General features: G+C 59.8%; 2 protein-coding genes across 7 annotated transcripts in view; one reads left to right on the top strand and one right to left on the bottom strand.

Annotated features, from left to right (window-relative positions):
* The window catches only part of FAM83G (family with sequence similarity 83 member G), a 39,218-nt gene extending 30,473 nt beyond the window's left edge, over positions 1-8,745 (top strand). For 2 of the 3 annotated variants that reach the window (XM_075899776.1, XM_075899775.1), the window contains exon 5: positions 4,182-8,745. In XM_075899776.1, the coding sequence (XP_075755891.1) occupies positions 4,182-4,607 (426 nt within the window). In that variant the 3' untranslated portion in view covers positions 4,608-8,745. The remainder of the gene's footprint in view (positions 1-4,181) is intronic. The other variant, XM_075899777.1, reaches the window with a different exon arrangement.
* The window catches only part of SLC5A10 (solute carrier family 5 member 10), a 106,337-nt gene that overhangs the window by 64,289 nt on the left and 27,444 nt on the right, over positions 1-14,604 (bottom strand). For 2 of the 4 annotated variants that reach the window (XM_075899779.1, XM_075899778.1), the window contains 4 exons: positions 13,748-13,853; positions 10,652-10,732; positions 4,697-4,902; positions 594-729 (listed from right to left, as the gene is read on the bottom strand). In XM_075899779.1, coding sequence (XP_075755894.1) covers positions 594-729; positions 4,697-4,902; positions 10,652-10,732; positions 13,748-13,853 — 529 coding nt within the window. Of the gene's footprint in view, positions 1-593; positions 730-4,696; positions 4,903-10,651; positions 10,733-13,747; positions 13,976-14,604 lie in introns of all 4 variants that reach the window. The other 2 variants (XM_075899782.1, XM_075899781.1) reach the window with 1 other exon arrangement.

The raw sequence follows: 14,604 nt of genomic DNA, 5'->3' as shown, positions 1-14,604 counted from the left end.
ACCGTGGTGCTCCCTGAGTACCTGCCCTCTCCGTGCTCCAAGGGTAGGGAGGCTGGGGCCATGCACCACCCGCCCTCCCTGTGCTCTGACCACCTCTCTGGTGCTGGGAGAGAGGGCCTTGGCTCCCGTGGAGGCGGGGCCTGGGCAGAGGAGGCGGGGCCGGGGACTTGCCTCCCCCAACCTTACCTTCACCCACCGGCCATGCTGAAAACAGATGATCTTGCAAAGCCTGTGCCATTTGGGGGCAAACGCTCTTTGAGCCCTGAAATTCAGCCCTGAGCCGCCACTCTCCCCACCCATCGGGAGCCAAACAGCCCGTCTCCAGCTCAACAAGACGCTCCAGCCGCAGCACAGGGCATTTCACTAGCTGGGTGCCTCCACCGCCCCTGCAAGGCAGCCACCCCTCCCCTGGGCTCCGGGAGAGCAGGCCCAGCCCAGGGGAGGAAAAGGAGAATTTTTGAGCCAAATCCCAGGCCTTTTGGAGAACACCCTGCTTGCAGGCTCCGTGCCATGTGGCTCACACGGCCCTTCGGCACCACAGGCAAATCCCGACACCCTGCCGGCCTTTCCCCTTTGCTGTGTCTGTACCTCACCTGGATAGAGAACCCGGCTGATCATCCCTGGCATGATGATAAGTCCCAGCGGCAGCATTTTCAAATAGCTCGCCAGGATGGAGCCGGCTTTGGCGTGACTCAGGTTCTTAGCCGAGAGAGACCTCTGCACAATGACCTGCAAGAGGGAAGGAGACACGGTCAGCGGCCGCCTAGTGCGTGTGGCATCAGCCCAAACCATCCGCCCACGTCCAAACTCCCCCGAAGGCTGGGGACACCCAGGCCCAACTGATCCATGCATCCTGCCGGGCAGCAGTTCCGTTCCCCGCAAGACCCACCGGTGTTATTCCACCCACCGGTCTTAGTCCGACTTCCCCCTCTGGAGACCCCAGCTCCGTGCGTGCAAAAATTCTGCCTTGCCCTCCCCTGGGCTGAGGTGAGAGCATTGCATGCTGGGATGCGGCGCCTCTGCGGGCCGCAGCCCGGCAGTGGCGCCGCTCGGTTTGGCAGCGTGGGAGCGCTGCTTGGTGACGCGCCCCGGTTCGTTTGTTCCCAGTAAGACGGGAGAAGTCGAGGGAGAACGTGAGGCATTGTTAAAGCTTCAATTCAGTGTGGCACATTCCTGTTCCCACTGACCCCTTCTGCCTCCTCTGGCCCTCCCCCCCACCCACCCATTGCCCCGGGCCCTCCACTGCCTGCCCTGGCCCCCCACCCATTGCCCTGCGCCCTCCACTGCCTGCCCTGGCCCCCCACCCATTGCCCTGCGCCCTCCACTGCCTGCCCTGGCCCCCCACCCATTGCCCTGCGCCCTCCACTGCCTGCCCTGGCCCCCCACCCATTGCCCTGCGCCCTCCACTGCCTGCCCTGGCCCCCCACCCATTGCCCTGGGCCCTCCACTGCCTGCCCTGGCCCCCCACCCATTGCCCTGGGCCCTCCACTGCCTGCCCTGGCCCCCCACCCATTGCCCTGCGCCCTCCACTGCCTGCCCTGGCCCCCCACCCATTGCCCTGCGCCCTCCACTGCCTGCCCTGGCCCCCCACCCATTGCCCTGGGCCCTCTGTCCTACAATGAAGGAGCCTTTTTCCTCCCCGCACAATTAAATTCCAGAGTCCCTAGACAGCACACGACAGCAGAGCCATCCAACCCTGCTGCAACAGCCCCTGGCCCCCGGTGCGCACTGCATCACGTGCCCATCATGCTTTGCAGGCTGGGCCTCTCTGTGCCGTTCCAAGGAGCAGGCTGAGGGGCCGTGGGCGAGCCGTCTCCGCGGCGCCCAGGAGCAGAGAGGGGCAGGGGCTGCGAGCGGAAGAGGGGCTTTGACAGCGCATTCCCGCAGCATGCGAGGCATGACAGCGCGGTCCCAAAGCGCCAGAGCCCCGGGCTGTTGCTTTACTGCCTCCATTTCCCAGAGGGGGAAACCGAGGCAGGCGCCTGCGCAACTCCATAGCAAAGCCAATGGTGCAGACCAAAGCAGCCGATTTCTCAGGCCTCTGCCGGAGCCACATTTCTCCTACTGACGGCAGGGCCAGATTCGGAGCCTCTCTTAAAACAGCCACATCAGAGGAGGAGCTAAACAGCCTCCCCCATCCCCGGGCTTCCCCCCCCAGGGGCACAGCGCCCCTCTGGCTTACTCAGCTGCTGGTGCAGAGGTGCCGAGCGCAGGGTGTAGTCTTGGGGCTGGAGTATACGACCACCCCAAGGAGCAGCATCTCTCTGGCAGGGGCGGCAGCCTCGTCCCCCGTTAGACAGGCCAGGCTTGCAGGCCACTGCGGCCTTACTCATCCCATCTAGGGCTGCAATGAGCAGCTGCCACCATTGCTCCACTGCTCACTCCCCTCCCCCGGGCACCTCTGCAGACACCGATGAAATTGCACCGGAGGGAGCTTCAGGCCTGCTGACCCTAGAGACCAACCGGGGGCTGACCCAGGCAAGCACAGAATCCTAGAGCACTAGAACTGGAAGGGACCCTAAGAGTCATCAAGTCCAGTCCCCTGCCCTCACGGCAGGACCAAGCACCTTCTAGATCAGTGTTTCTTAAACTGTGTTCCATGAGGCAGTTGGAGGTGTGCCGCGGAGAACAACAGAGTTCAAAATGGCAGCCCTTAAAGAGGCAGGCGACCTTTTTTTTTTCTGCTCAATAACTTTCCCCCCAACCTTTTTTTTTCCTCTCAACAAAAAATTCATGGTATTCCTGATAAAAAAAAATTATTATTTGGTGTTCCTCGGTCTTAAAAAGTTTAAGAAACACTGAGGTAGATCATCCCTGACAGGTGTCTGTCTAACCTGCTCTTGAATGTCTCCAGTGATGGAGATTCCACACACTCCCTAGGCAGTGGCTGTTTTCTGGCCTGTCCATCTGTCTGATACGCAGGGAAAGGTGCTGAATGTAGCGGCTGCTCCCGCGCCCCCGTTGCTGGGACTCAGAGGAAGTTGCAGGCTGAATCACAGCAACACAGCGTGAGAACCGGCCAGGAACCTAATCCAGGCTGATCCCTGGTGGCTGGCCCATGGGCAGGCAGGGGGTAATGAGGAGGTGCCTGGCCACCCCACAAGCATTCTCTGCGGCAGGAACCACTCACACAAAGCCTTTAGAGAGGAAGGACGGACCAGTGGTTAGGGTGCCAAACAGGGCCTGGGGAGACCCAGCATCAAGTTCTGGCTCTAACACAGACTCCGCGAGACCTTGAGCAAGTCACTTAATCTCGCTGGGCCTCGATTCCCCGTCTAGAAAGCAGGATGTCGGAGCTTTGCGTCCTTCGCCCAGTGCAGCCCATCAGAGCTCAGGAAGGAGGCCCAGAGAGGCAGGCCCAGAACTACAGCCACCCGGATTGCCAGCGTGCTTGTCAGCAACGCCGCTGTGGCTCGGAGCCTGTTTGCCAGCAAGGCGTGGTGCAAAGACACAGGGCGCCTTGCCCGGCTCCCTAGGAATTGTGCATCTGCTAAATATTTGCTCTTCTCATGGGACATCTCAACATGTTCACAGCCCTCCCCCAATCAGGCTTTGGCATGACCCATTTTGCAGATTGGCCTCAGAGCCCACGACAAAGGAGGGGGCGAAAAGGCACCGGCCAGGGTATTTAAGCAGCTAACAGAGGGAGACAAATATCCCGTCTAAGGGAGGGATTAAGACAGCTGGGACCAGATCCAGTAAACTAATCAAGCCTCCGATGCTAGCTACAGTGCTACTGGCTCCCTGCCCCACCTATGTCACCCCCTGCTCAGCCTCAGATAGCATCTTCCCCACCACTCACATCCACGGCTCCCAGCTGTGCGGGTCCGTGGGCCCCTCCAGGCTCAGAGCCTGGATCTGCAGCTGCTTGGACCTTGCCTTAAGCCAGCGGGTAGCAGGCATGCAGAGGGTCACCGGGGTGTTCAGGTGACTGTACAGAGGCAAAGCACTGAGGTATCTCTGGAGACCTAGGTGATGCTGTGAATTTCTGGGGGACACAGGGGGCAAACTATGACAGGCTTAGTTCTTTCTCTTGGGGGTTTCTGTCCTCCAACCCGAAAGAGAATTGCAGCTGGGGAATGGCAAAGGGACTGGCCCAAGGTTGCACAGTGAATTGGTGGCAGAGCCGGGCTCAGTTCTTCCTGAAACCTTTATTCTCTTCTCTTGTCTTTATCCAACAGGGTCGGCCATTCCACCACTGTGGAACCAGGACCCATACATGCACAGGCCCAAGCAAAGTTTGCATCCATACCCCCAGGCGCGAGAAAACTCCAGGGCCCAGCAAATACAAGACAGACGGAACCAGTGCTAAAAGACCCACCACAGCCCTCAGCCCCCCGCCGTACTGGCAAAGCAAAGGGTTCAGTTCCCCCAGGGACGTGCCGCCCGGACACCTCTCACAAGGCAATAGCAGAGCAACCGGCAAACCCTTAATCTCCCTCCCAGAAAGCCAGAGGACAGCGGCCGAAGTGAGGACGCCCCTCGGCATCCCGCTCACCAAGCTCTCCCAGTCCAAGCACCTCAAGAGCAAGGTGGGGGGAGGCCAGCAGGTTCCCGCCGACTCCAAACGGAGGCTCCCCGGAGCTGCCAGCCGCAAGGAGCAGTAGGCGCCGAAGCCGGTGGACTGCAAGTATTCCGAGACCACGGAGCGGGGAGGTGCAATTCCGCAAGGGAGGGGGAACACGGTCACGTTTACCTGGTCGGTGCACCAGTACCACGTGGCCAAGACGGACAGCCCGAAAGTCATGCCGGGCCAGGGGAGGTCTCCGGAGACGGGATCTCGGAAGAGGTGCATAGCGTCCGCTCGGGGCAGGTGGCATGTCGTGTTGGGGATGATTTTGGCCGGAACAGCCTTTAAATATGCCTCTTCCAGGTTCTGGTACCCTCCGATATGGTTAAACGCTGGAAGGGGACGGGGAGGGGAGGCTGTTTAGAGCACTGACATTCGAGCCCATCAGCTGGGGAAAGCCCCCAGCGACCTTCCCAGGCGGAACCTTCCCGCCCACCCCGCCCGCAGGGCCAGGGAACGACCCACCCCACATCAAGATGGAATTTTAGTCTCATTTAAGAGACACGTCAGCTGGTGTTTTGCACAGTGGGGCCTGGTAGAGTCCTGCTCCCCACGGGGGGTGCATCCCGGGGCCTGGAGCCAGGATCCTCTCGGGATGCTCCCTCCCTGGAGATTGTACTTCAAACGAGGCATTTGTATTAAAGCACCAAGGTCTCCAGGCAGCAGCACGCTCTTATTTAAGTGCAACATGCGACCAGCAGAAGCAGCAGCTGACTTGATTCGCGATGGTGCGGAGGGGAGGGTCCATGCTTTGGCTCTGGAGCAGTGTTCCCTGTAAGCTGAGCGCCTGGGGGGGTCACCCAAGTGAGAGTCAGATGCTGCCCAGCTGATTACCTCAACCGGCATCACGTGTTTCTACTGGTGGTGCACATCCGCACCTGCCTTGGTGCACAGAACAAAATTCATTCCACTCACAGAGGGGGAAAAAATGAACAGGAACGCTGCTCAGGAGTCAGACCACTTTCTATCTAAGTACTGACCTGGCTGCCCTCTCAGCCCCACACAGTCTCTGGGCACCTAGACACAAGTGCAATACCGATTCGCTTCTCCAGGTTTCCTTAGGGTACGTCTACACTGCAAGCGGCACGTGCAGACATCCCTGAGCTCGCTTCGATCTAGCTCACGTGGGCTGGCCAAGCCCGCCAGGGATGCTGGGAAGGTCCTGGAGCGTCCGGAGCATACTGCTCCTAGGGCAGGAGCGTGGGCATGGCTGGACATTCTGCAGGCACCTCTGGCTGCAGCATCCATGCACCTTTGCAATGGCATCTCTCCGGAGCGCAGCGGTCTCCGGGGTGAAAGTGCAAGAAACGTCGTTCTAGCTCCCCCACCCTTCCCACCCCCTCCCCAAATGATCACAAGCTCCCAGAGGAGCCCCCGGATGATAGCGCCCCACTTTCAGGACCACCCTTCCACTCCTAGCCCCTCCAGCTTCGGCAGGGGTGACGCGCCTCGCGGCACAAGGAGCTCGCGGGACGCCCAGCTGCCCACGGCTCTGTCAGTACTACCAGGTTATTTCCAAAAAAATGACTTGGAAAAAATCGCTCCCGAAACACAGGCGGCCCCCGACTAGCAACGCGATCGGTGCCTGGGGGAGCGTCACAAGTCGGGGGGCATCGAAACTTGCCCCTCCCCCCCCAGATCTGACACACCCTGTTCCGACTCCCACATCTGGGTCAACTCTCATCGCCCTAGCGTTAGCAGAAAGTTAGATTTGTGGGGTGGCCAAATCAGTACGGACCCTCCCCCACCTGCACCCCTTCTTCCTGTGCCCTCTGAAGGGGTCCATGCCAGCGCTGGCGCCCTCTTGACTCTGGCATGACGGCACCGCTTGGAGGTGCCCATTTGGGAGCAGTGCGCATGCAGCCGGGAGGCAGCCCCAGCTAGGGCCTGTCACAGCGGCTGGCAGCGGAGAGAATTACCAGGGCAGCCCATGAGAACCCAATGCCCAGGTCGTGCTCTGCTGGGCCCAGGCCAAACCCCGGGGCCAGGCAACAGGCCCCCCATCTGCCCTATGCATGTGCCAGCCTGCTGGGGATTTGTGTCCGAATCTACAGCCTCCTAGGCCAGGTGCCGCCACGCTCAGGCACCCATGGCTGGGAATTTCTGACTGAGCATTTACCCTCCAGTAGCGTGGCAGCCCCGGCCCAGACGCCATTCATGGCTTCCAGGGCGGGACGGCTCGCTGTGGCTCCCCCTGTCCCTCCCGGACACAGCACAGCCCTTCCCCGGGCTCCGGCCTGTTTGAGCGGGAGCAGCTCTTCTAGGAAAGCATCCGCCTTCTCTTCGTCCCCCCCCACACGCCGGGCAGGCACTGACATGGGCCCCCACGCCCTGAGAGGAGCCTGGCCCAACGCCCTTATAAAGTGCACGGCTCCATTTTGTCAGCGGTCACGGGCCAAGGACAACAGCCCCCCATCGCAGAGGTCTGAGAGCCGGCTCATGTTCGCCCCGAAACGCACACGACTCCCCTCCCCCCGGGGCCATCCTGTTCCAGTCCCTCGACACGAGGCCCTGTGAGCGAAGGCCTTCAGCAACCCAGGCAGAGGTCCCCGGCCCTCCGCGGGAGCAGACGGGCGGACGGGACGCTGGGGCTGACCTCCTGAGCCGTCTCGCAGCCACACACCACTTGAGAAACAGGCCCCGCGGATTTGGGAGAGGATCCCTGTCTGTAAACTCCCCCTGCTCTTATGAACAGGGAGGTGGCTACACGCCCACACCTGGCTAATCCCAGTGTGGGTGAGCCAAAGGCCTGGGTGGAGGGAAGCAACAATAAATGCTCTCGAACAAGGACAGGCAGCGAATGCTGAATCAGTCGAGAGCTCCGGGGCCTGCCCTGTTTCCAAAGGCAGGCAGCCACCCTGGCATTTGCACACCCAGGAGGCCTGGACCAACAAAGGATGTTGCAGGTAAAAGAGGCCTGCCAAGAATTTGTCCCATCGCTGCCTCATTAATACGCAGTGACCTCACTAGAGGATTAATCCCAGCCACAAGGAACCAGCGATTTTGGCTGTGATTTCAATGGCTTGCCATGGTAACCAGCCATGAGCCACAACAACAGGGCGTGTGTGCGATGGTATGTCCCTTCCACCCCAGGCCTGGGAGGAGGGCTTTTTGCATCAGTGCTGCAGGGACTGAGCGAACACACAAAAGTGCGCACGCATTTGTGAGAGCGGGGGCTAATGCCGGATAGGGGAACCCCAGCTCAGAGCCCCAGAATGGTCTGATTGATTGTACCCCAGCTAGAGCAGGGGGGCCGTTTGCTGGCAGCTCCAAACATTGTTTCATAACCGACAGATTTTGATTCAATTTCAAATGTTTTTTGTTTTTGTTTTTTTTTTACATTTTTGCCTTTTTAAATAACATGGGGGAGGGGAAGGTAATCAAAATTGGGGGAGGACGAAATTCCAGAACCCAAAAGTCATTTCAGCCTCCAAAACTGAAGCCTTTCTTTCTGCAAAGATGCAAATGTTTCATTTCCAAGAGTTTGGAATTGTTTTTAGGGGCGTCGGGTTTCATTTGATTTTTTTTTTAACCAAAATTGACAGGGGGGGTCCACAAAATGTTCCAGGTGACCTGCACATTTCAACTGTCAGAAATCGCAGGCAACAACTCATCGCCCAGTTCTCCCAACGGTCTGGACCTTGCTCAGTCTTTGTAGCCAGCCAGCGAGAGGTCACTCTGTTGGTTAGGCTCTGTGAACCCATTGCTAGGCTTCTCACCACGATTCAGTGACTTGAGGCTGCTCTTCCAGATACTGCACTGTTGAGTAGTTCTGCAAGGTCAGGCCCGGATGAGCAGTCAGCACGAATAGAGCTTGTGATCTCAATTGAAGAGCTGTTTCGTATTTTTGGCAGTAGCTGGAGATCCACCCCCATATTAGCAGGGCGGCCCAGAAGGGGGGCAAGTGGGGCAATTTGCCCCAGACCCCAGGCCCCGTAGGGGCCCCCACGAGAATGCCTGAGGTCTGAGACAGGGAGTGCCAGGAAGGGGCCCCCAAAATTGCTTTGCCCCTGGCACCCTGAATCCACTGGGCGGCCCTGCATATTAGGGATATAAAATCCCGACGAATCAGTTAACCGACTAAGCGGGAGCCAGCCCTGGAGCTGGGGCTGCTGCCACCAGCGGCAAAAATACGCCAGGATCTGGTCCCAAAGCTGGTACTGCCATAGGCAGGGGGCTGCTCCCAGGCGCTGGTTAACCGGTACCCGGTAAGCATCACTCGATAAGGGTGATGCTTAGGGAGGTGGAAGTGTAACCCTGTACACGCAGCCTCCCAGCACACGCCTCGGCTCCCGGGAAGCCGACTGCCCCCGCGTGTCAATGCCTTGACATTTTCAGTGGTCACACGTTTATTTAATTCACCGCTTTTCAGCATCCCTAGTGATGCGGCCCAGGGAACGGGTTCCCCGTCCACATCCCTCTCCCGCAGGCGCGCTCCGGCCACTAGAGGGCAACACAGAGGCATTTGGACGCGACAGCCCCGCCTGAGCGAACGGTGAACTCGAGCACAACGTCTTCACGCCCCTCCCTCGCTGCCCTGCACAACAGCCAGCTTGCCAGCCGATCCCCCACAAGCGCCTCCTGCTCAGCCCTGTGGCAGGACCCAGGCGTGGGCAAGGGCCTTTCGTTCGCTCTTCTCGGTCCCCGGCACGAAGTGCAGCCCTCGGCCGAAATACCGGCATCCCCGAGGCTCCATTAGGGTCCGGTCTTTGGTTCTGGTCTGGTTCCTGGGGGGGAGGGGCTGTATTTGTACACTCTAGGCGTTGGCTGTTTGCCTTTGATTCGACGTCTGTCGATGCACGGCGTCCTCGTGCCCCTCCCCCCAAAGAGGTGCTGAGGTGCCCCCCCCCCATGTTATCTGGAGTACGTCACGTAGGCCGATGGCGGTCAAGCTTCGGCGCCGAAACTGACTTTGCTGGGAGCAGCTGGCACCCAGCCCCTCTGACATCCGGCCAATGAGTCAGGCTCCGAGACGCTTGGCCACGGGGCTCTTTTGCAGTGTAGACGCAGCTAACTCCGGAGTTAGGGCATGTGCACTCCGACAGCCACAGCAGCACAAGGGAGCAGCGGGGCCGGCAGACTCGCCAGGCCCCTGGGCTGGGGGGCGGAGCCTTGGGTGGAAGGGGCGGGGCTAGGGCTAGCTTCCCCCAGGCAGCTCTGGAGCTGCCTGGAGCGTGCTACGCTGGACTCCAGCGGCGATTTAAAGGGCCCGGGACTCTGGCTGCGACAGCCACGCGTCCCGGGCCTTTTTTGAATCACCGGGCCATGGGGCAACTTCCCCCTTTGCTCGATGGCCTGTCAGGTAGATGCTCGCTACAGCCACAAGGGGAGTTTCCCGGCAGCGCAGGCAACCCATCCACCCGAGAAGCGGCAGAGACCCGACAGAAGCATTCTTCTATCACCCTAGCGCTCTCTAGGCCGGCGGTTGGGGGGCAGCAAAGCCACATCTCCCAGGGTGTGGATTTTTCACACGAGGTAGCTGTGCCGTTATACGTTCGCCGGGCAGCCCACTGTAGCTGTGAAACTCGGGCCTTGCACCTTCTGCGCCTAAGTGCCCGGTCCGTACAAGGAGGAGGAGAAATTCCCTAGCTCAAAGGGGTGGGGTGAGGCTACGTTCACGCAGGAGCTCCGGTGGGGAGTGCCTGGACACGCCCGGGAAGGAAATCAGATCAAAGCATGGGGAGACCCGCGGGATGGGAAGAGAAGCCCCAGTGCCAGTTCCTGCTCCCTGGCCCCTTGCACACAGCCAATTGCCTAACCAGCCTGTCACCCTATATCGATCCCATGGGCACCGTGAGCCCGCCGCATAGAACAATGAGGCAGGAAAGGCACTAGAGGGGGAGCCGACCCCGCGCAGACCCAGCACGAAGTCTGTGCATCACGGAGCCCTCTCCCACGGGGATGTGGCCGAGAGGGGCGTAAGTGGCGCAGGCTTTTGCCGGCCGCCTGCAGAGCCGAGAAGCTCGCCCTAAAGGCCTTGGCATTTCAGTCGCTCGGCTCGGGTGTTTTAATTTCCTTTTAAGACTGCTCGAGTTGGAGGTCTCCTTGGAGGGGTGCGTTTGCGCAGCTCCCCGGCCTTACCTCTTACCGCGAGGATCACGGCGCCAAGGACCATGATGAGTGTCTGCAGCGCGTCCGTGTAGATCACAGCTGCCAGCCCCCCTGCGTGAGACGGGAAGGAGACACAACAGCGTCGGGGTGTCAGTCGGCACCGGGCTGGGCTCTGGGGTCCCGTCAGCAATAAACCCAACCGTTCACCTGGCAACGTGTCTGTCGGTTATTGATCCCAGCTAAGCGAGCCTGGAAACGCTTCCAGCCAGATGCAACAGGGAGGCCAGCTCTGTAGCCGGCTGTGTTCCCCACCCCTCCCCCCCGGTGGGTGGGCTGGGGCCACAGGTCTGGTGCATCGTAGGGATGTAAAGTCCCGTTTCATTGGCTAACCATTAAACTTCATGTTTACCCAGTTAATTGATTAAAAGGAGGCTGGAGGAGCCCCCCCTGTGATGGGCACATCTGGGCCAGCTGCAGACAGGCGATGCTCCAGTTGCCCGGAGCAGCCCCTGCCTGCGACACGCCCGGGCCCACTGTGAGCGCAGGGGAAGGCATAGTGCTGAGCACTGGGTCTTGCCCGAGCAGGAGTCCCGAGCGCACTGGATCAAAGGGAGAGGAGGCGGCGGGGGGAGCTGAAGCGAGAGCAGCACAAGGAAGCACTCAGCCCCATGTTCCCGTGCCCCTGCACAGGAGGCACGCCACGGCCGCACAGTCGTGCGCTCACGAGCACCACGGCCCCCGTCCAGCCTGCTCATCTGTCTCCACTTTGCACCCCGACGGGCAGCTGGCGGGGACGAAGCCAGTCAGCTCGGTCAGCTGGCCCAGCCTCCTTCCCCGGGGACGACTGCCTGCTCCATCTCTCCTCTGCGGAGCTTGTACAGCACCGAGCACAGTGGAGTCTGGGGCCATCAGAGCCTCTTCCAACGGTTACTGCACGGGGCAGGGCGAGCAGTGGCCACCAGTCAGAGGAGCGTGCGCGGCCATGGCCAAGGCGCGGAGGCACAACGGGGATGCCTACAAGAATTTCCTTCGTGCGTTGCTCTGATTTTAACGAAGGCAGCAAAGGGGTTTCCTGAACTAGCTGTGGGCCCCCTGCCAGCCGGAGAGAGCACTGCCAGGAAACGGATCCCTCCCTCCTCCTCTCATCCCATTGCCCCTCACACTCCTGCCTCATCCTTCCAGAGCCATTCCACCCCCTCCCTGGTGTTCACACCCAGGCCCGCTGACGGGTGTGTGTGTGTCTGTGTGTGCGTGTGCGGAGGTGGCAGTTGCTCCAGGGTCTAGCGACTCAAAAGGGCCCCAGGTTCCCAGCCGCTGCCATGGGCTCTCCCTGCGGTCTTTAAATTGCCGCTCGAGCGCCACACCTCCTGCTCCAGGCAGCTGTGAGAGCCGCCGGGGGAGGGGCATGCTGGGGTCTGGGCGGAGCTCTGGGCTGGCTGCCCCAGCCCCGCCCCTTTCACCCGAAGCCCCGCCTTCACTGAGCAGGGCCCCGCCCACCTTGCCTGCAGAGGCTATCTGCGCTCCTGTTCACACCCATCCGATCCTTGCCCTCTCAGCCGGTCCCCCATTAGCCCTCGCCATGCCGGGCACGGTGCACCAGCCCTAGCTCAGCCTCTTTACCAAACAACCCCTCGACCCCGGTGCCGGAGCCCAGCCTGCTCACCGAATGAGACCTGGCAGCAGTGGAATACCAAGGGGGCCACGTTGTGAAGGGCTGGGAGCTATTGACTCGCGGCCAAGAGCGTGTGGGTTTCACATAACCCGAAACATCCGCTTAGATTACACGGATGTTAAGAGACGATCTCCTGGTTCCATGGCTCGGTAACGCCTCCCGTTCCCGGAGCTCACAGAGCTAACACCGTACAGCGACAATCACAGGAGCACGATTGGAGACCAGCGAGTCACAATGACCTCCCAGTGCAGTGGAGAGATGCATCGCTTGGATGGAGAGGGGAAGAAGTTGGGCCAAACTTTCTCCCCTAGCACTGACCATGAAGGGCATATCCGCTCCTGGGGCCTGCCAAGACTAGGGGGTCCAGTGATTTGAGTGTGGGGTGAAAGCCAGGAACTTGTGAATTTTACTCCCAGCTCTGAGCCTCGCTGGCTAAGAGTGATTGGGAGAAGCACACGAGTCAGTCCACCCAGAAAACAGGGTGACCTGATTAGAGGATGAAGGAGCTGATAGCTGGGTTCTTTGAGGCGGAAGAGCACTAAGGATTAGGCTAAGCAGGGAAGTTGGAGGGGAAATGTTAGCTGAGGCCCTTCTGACAAGTGTTAGACCTTCAGAATGGTCACAAGGCGGGGATGTCAGAAGGATGGCCATCATTAACAGGCACGCATGTGTGCGCACCAGTGTTCCCTGTAAGCCGTGCGCTTGTGAGGCCACTCAGGAGAAATTCATATACTGCCCAGCCGATGAGGAGAGCTCCCATAATTAGGTTTTATTTTTCTACTGGTGGTGCACATCTGCATCTGCATTAGTGCACATAAAATTATTCCACACATGGATGAGGAAAAAACTGCACACGGACGGAAAAGACTAGAGAGAACATTGGTGCGCAGGATAGCACACGTGCCTATGCACAAGAGAATCCAAAGCCCATTCTGGAGAGGGAGGAAGTTACTGCAAATAGCCATCCAGTGCTAGCCCTACCATGAGGCAAACTGAGCCGGCCGCCTCAGGTGCCAGACTGTGGGGGGAGCCACTAGGACCCAGAGTGTAGAACATTGTGTCTGCTGCTGGTGCATATGTAGGGAGCAGAGCAGGGCCAGGAGAGGAGTAGAGCAGGAAGAAGGCAGAATTGAGACCTTTCAACGTTTTGGCCCAAGTGAGGGGGCAGGGGGGCGTCATTTGAACTCCCCGCCTCAGGTGCCAAAATGTCGTGGGCCGGCCTTGCAGCCATCAGCCAAACAGCCCTGCCGCCTTCTCTGGGCCACGTACATAGAAGCTGCCCCAACAGGTTCACAGGCAGCGTCTCGATGTACGGCCTCCGGAGGGGGGGGGGGCAGGGACTCCCCAGCCAATAGCTGAGCTGTAGCTCAGTAGCTAGACGTGGAACCCAAGGGCTGGCCACCCAACAGAGCACCAGCCTCCGAGTGCCTCCTCTCCGACCCGGCGCGACGTACCAGCGATGGTGTAGAGGGCGGTGACCCCCAGCATCAGGACGGTGGAGAGGTAGAGGTTCCAGCCCAGGCAGACTTGCACAAACAGGGCCCCCGAGTACAGATCCGTCTGCATGTGAAACAAAGGACAGGGCGTTTGGGGGGGGGAGGAGGTTCCAGGAAGGCCCTGCCAACCCCCGGAGAACCGGGAACGGAGACAACGGAGCTCAATCCTTTCTTCCAAGCAGCCAACTGGAAAGAAAAGAGATGGAGATAGACCTCTCTCATAGAGCTGGAAGGGACCCTGAGAGGTCATCAAGTCCACTCCCCTGCTCTCACAGCAGGACCAAGTACCATCCCTAGCAGATTTGCCCCAGATTCCTAACTGGCCCCCTTAAGGATTGAACTCACAACGCTGGGTTTAGTAGGCCAGTGCTTAAACCACTGAGCTATCCCTCCCACAGGCCTGTGTAGGGGGAGCTGGAGGTCTCAGTCTGCTTCTGCCAGCCACAGACCGCTTGGCATTAACCAGGGATTGGCCTGTCCTTCCTGCCCTTGTAGCGCCCCCTCGTGGGCAGAGCTGTGTGGGCAACACCAAGAGAAGCCCCAAATGCCACTTCCCCATGTTGGGCCTGTTTGTAGGGAAAGAGAGCATGCCAGTTATCAGCCTCCTTCGCTCACGCAGGGCTCTCATCCAAACGAGGAGGCAGCATTGTCTAGTGGCTAATGCTCTATTGTGGAACTCAGGAAACGTGAGTTCCCAGCTCTGGGGCTGGCCTGTTCGGGGCACCTTGGCCAAATGGGTTGATGTCTCTTGGCCTCAGTTTCCCCAGCTGTAAAGCGAGGCTAATGATACTGACCGCCAGGGTGACGTGCTTGCT

Source organism: Pelodiscus sinensis, chromosome 16 (genome assembly GCF_049634645.1).
Source record: "Pelodiscus sinensis isolate JC-2024 chromosome 16, ASM4963464v1, whole genome shotgun sequence".
In the NCBI taxonomy this organism is placed as follows: domain Eukaryota; kingdom Metazoa; phylum Chordata; order Testudines; family Trionychidae; genus Pelodiscus; species Pelodiscus sinensis.
The sequence above is the reverse complement of the archived record's forward strand: the minus strand, read 5'-3'. Positions and strand labels throughout refer to the sequence as shown.